Source organism: Poecilia latipinna, unplaced genomic scaffold (genome assembly GCF_001443285.1).
Source record: "Poecilia latipinna isolate Pla-1442-1.1 unplaced genomic scaffold, P_latipinna-1.0 Scaffold2966, whole genome shotgun sequence".
Lineage (NCBI taxonomy): Eukaryota > Metazoa > Chordata > Actinopteri > Cyprinodontiformes > Poeciliidae > Poecilia > Poecilia latipinna.
This window is the reverse complement of record NW_015115582.1, coordinates 5,720-8,343: the sequence shown is the minus strand read 5'-3', so window position 1 is coordinate 8,343 and position 2,624 is coordinate 5,720. Positions and strand designations below refer to the sequence as shown.

The following is a 2,624-nucleotide window of genomic DNA, read 5'->3' as shown; positions in this document are numbered from 1 at the left end:
TTCTACAGACCGAAGGCTGCAGACTAGAACAATTAAAGTAAGAAACCAAGTTTTAGTGTGAAGATAATAAAATGTGAACCAGATTAATGACAGAAACTAAAGAGGAAACAACAATAAACCAAGAAAATCTAAAACTGATCAAAGAAACTAAAGAGAAAAACACAAAGAACAAAATGCAAAAATAAACTAAACTAAATACAAAGGAACACACTGATGTGGAAAGACATTTTCAGCAATAATTAATACAGGAGACTGAACAGAATATGGCAAGAACTGAGATTTTATTGTTTTAAATACAAGGTAAAATAATATTGTTGGTTTGTTGAAACCAAAACTAAAACTGTAATAAACTTTACAGACCATAATAGTAATCATGGATTCATCACTTCTTTATTTTTCAATGAGATTTTATTTTATATCTTTATTTTTAATGTTATTTTTCATGTCAATGTTAATTCCATGAGGATGTTAATTGACACTTTAATTGAACTCATATTGATTTGATTCAGAACCATATTTGTTCTTTGTCATTTTTGATCAGTGAAACTATTGATCTATAAATCAATAGACACGTTTATATAAAATATCATCCATGTTTCTGTCCCATATTTATATGTCATTAACATGATTTGGCTCTGATGTTTTCCACTTAAACTCTGGTTTACACAGTAATACCATGTGGTGACGTTTAATAGCTGACACTCTGACGTCCTGTTTTCCTGAAGGCAGCACGGAGCTGCATCTCCAGAATCTGACACTGAAGAGAAGAAGAGTTATGACTGATATATTTGCATTATCCATGTTAATGTTGCAGCTTTTTGATAATAATTTAAACTGGTTTAGTTTTACATCTTTTATCTGGTCAGTTTTTACAGGACTGAGTTACTAAAATATTAAAAAATAGAGCAGAACATAAAAAATGATTAAACCATCAGTTTGAATTGAAATGTTTAGTCTGTTCTGATTGGCTGCTGCTAAGCTTACATCATTTATACACCATTACAATTATTTGGTCTAATCATGACAATGTCATGACAACATGACAATGTTTTTTAGATTTTTGAAGAAAAATACTGAAACAACAACAATCATAACGATAATTATAACAGTAATAAAATAATATTCAGAGCAGGTAGCCTACATCTGTTTTGATGGGCAGTAATGATTGGTGGCAATATTGACAAAAATGATATCATTAAATATTTTTAAATAGCCAAACTAATTTTGACCAACAAACCTCAGTGACATCAGAGACCAAGTTAAATAACATACTGAAATACACAAAAGAAACAAACTGCTGATTCATCAGAATATTCATTTAACAAGATGTTAAAAAGTTTTTTCCCTCTCATGTTTATCTAAGAGCTCAAACATTATGTACCAAACTAAGAGTCTGTTTTCATATAAAAGGAAATCTTCCTTTTCAAAATACTCAACACTAAAATATCACATAAAATAACTTCAAAAAGTAAAAGCTTGAAATAATCAGAAACTTTGTTCATTTTCATTTCTTCAGTTTATCACTAACATCTTCCTTGAAGACGTCTGTGATATCAGCCAGATGTCATGACTGATAACTGCACTTATCTCTTCTGCTGGTCCACATTTTTGCCACCACAGTTCTTCCTTCCACTCAATTTTCCCTGAATATTTTTGGATGCAGCTCTCTGAACAACCAGCTTCTTGACATTTCCAGGCCTTCGTCCTTATTGTCCATGTCTGTCTTTTGGACGTCAGTCCAGCCAGCAGTCTTCCCCATGATTGGGTCCTATTGACCCAGACTGAGACCATCTAGAGCAGGGCTGTTGGCGCTTGGACCACTTCTGGCCCAACGGCGGCTTCCGTCTGGCCCTCTGATGAATTCATTAGAGCAAAATATAATCTGAGAAAATGTTCATGAGACAGAACTAATTAAAGTTCAACATTTTAATGATTAAAAAACATTAGATTCTGTATTATATTTAAATTGAATTTTGTTTAAAATTAAAATACAATAAAAACAACAGAATAACTTCTAAATCTGAAATAAAATCAAAAGTTCTCAGAGTGGCCTTCCTGTTTTATAGATAATCTGTGCTGGGAGGTCAGTTGTATAAGCCAATCATCATTCAGTATTCCTGACATCAAAAACTCTGCTCCGTGATTGGAGGATTGTAGCTTTAGTCTTTAACAGCATCAGATCAGTTTAATAAATTTACTGTATTTTTATTATTTATTTGTTCATATTTCAGTTTTAACTGCATCCTGTTGGCTTCAGCTCATCTTTTATCCTTTATTCAGATTGGAGAACTGCAGTTTGTCAGAGACCAGCTGGACGTCTCTGTTATCAGCACTGCAGTCCAACCCGACCCATCTGACAGAACTGGACCTGAGCAGAACCAACCTGGAAGATTCTGCAGTGATGGAGCTCTGTGGTTTTCTACAGACCGAAGGCTGCAGACTAGAACAATTAAAGTAAGAAACCAAGTTTTAGTGTGAAGATAATAAAATGTGAAGCAGATTAATGACAGAAACTAAAGAGGAAACAACAATAAACCAAGAAACAATCATAACAATAATTATAACAGTAATAAAATAATATTCAGTGAAGGAGCCTACATCTGTTTTGATGGGCAGTAAGGATT

The 2,624-nt window shown here is 32.9% G+C and overlaps 1 protein-coding gene across 9 annotated transcripts in view; it reads left to right on the top strand.

The window, feature by feature from the left end:
- The window catches only part of LOC106939740 (NACHT, LRR and PYD domains-containing protein 3-like), a 38,075-nt gene that overhangs the window by 29,776 nt on the left and 5,675 nt on the right, over positions 1-2,624 (top strand). For 4 of the 9 annotated variants that reach the window (XM_015022264.1, XM_015022262.1, XM_015022263.1 and 1 more), the window contains one exon: positions 2,281-2,454. The exons of the other annotated variants lie outside the window; for them this stretch is intronic. In XM_015022264.1, the coding sequence (XP_014877750.1) occupies positions 2,281-2,454 (174 nt within the window). The remainder of the gene's footprint in view (positions 1-2,280; positions 2,455-2,624) is intronic. 9 annotated transcript variants of the gene reach the window in all.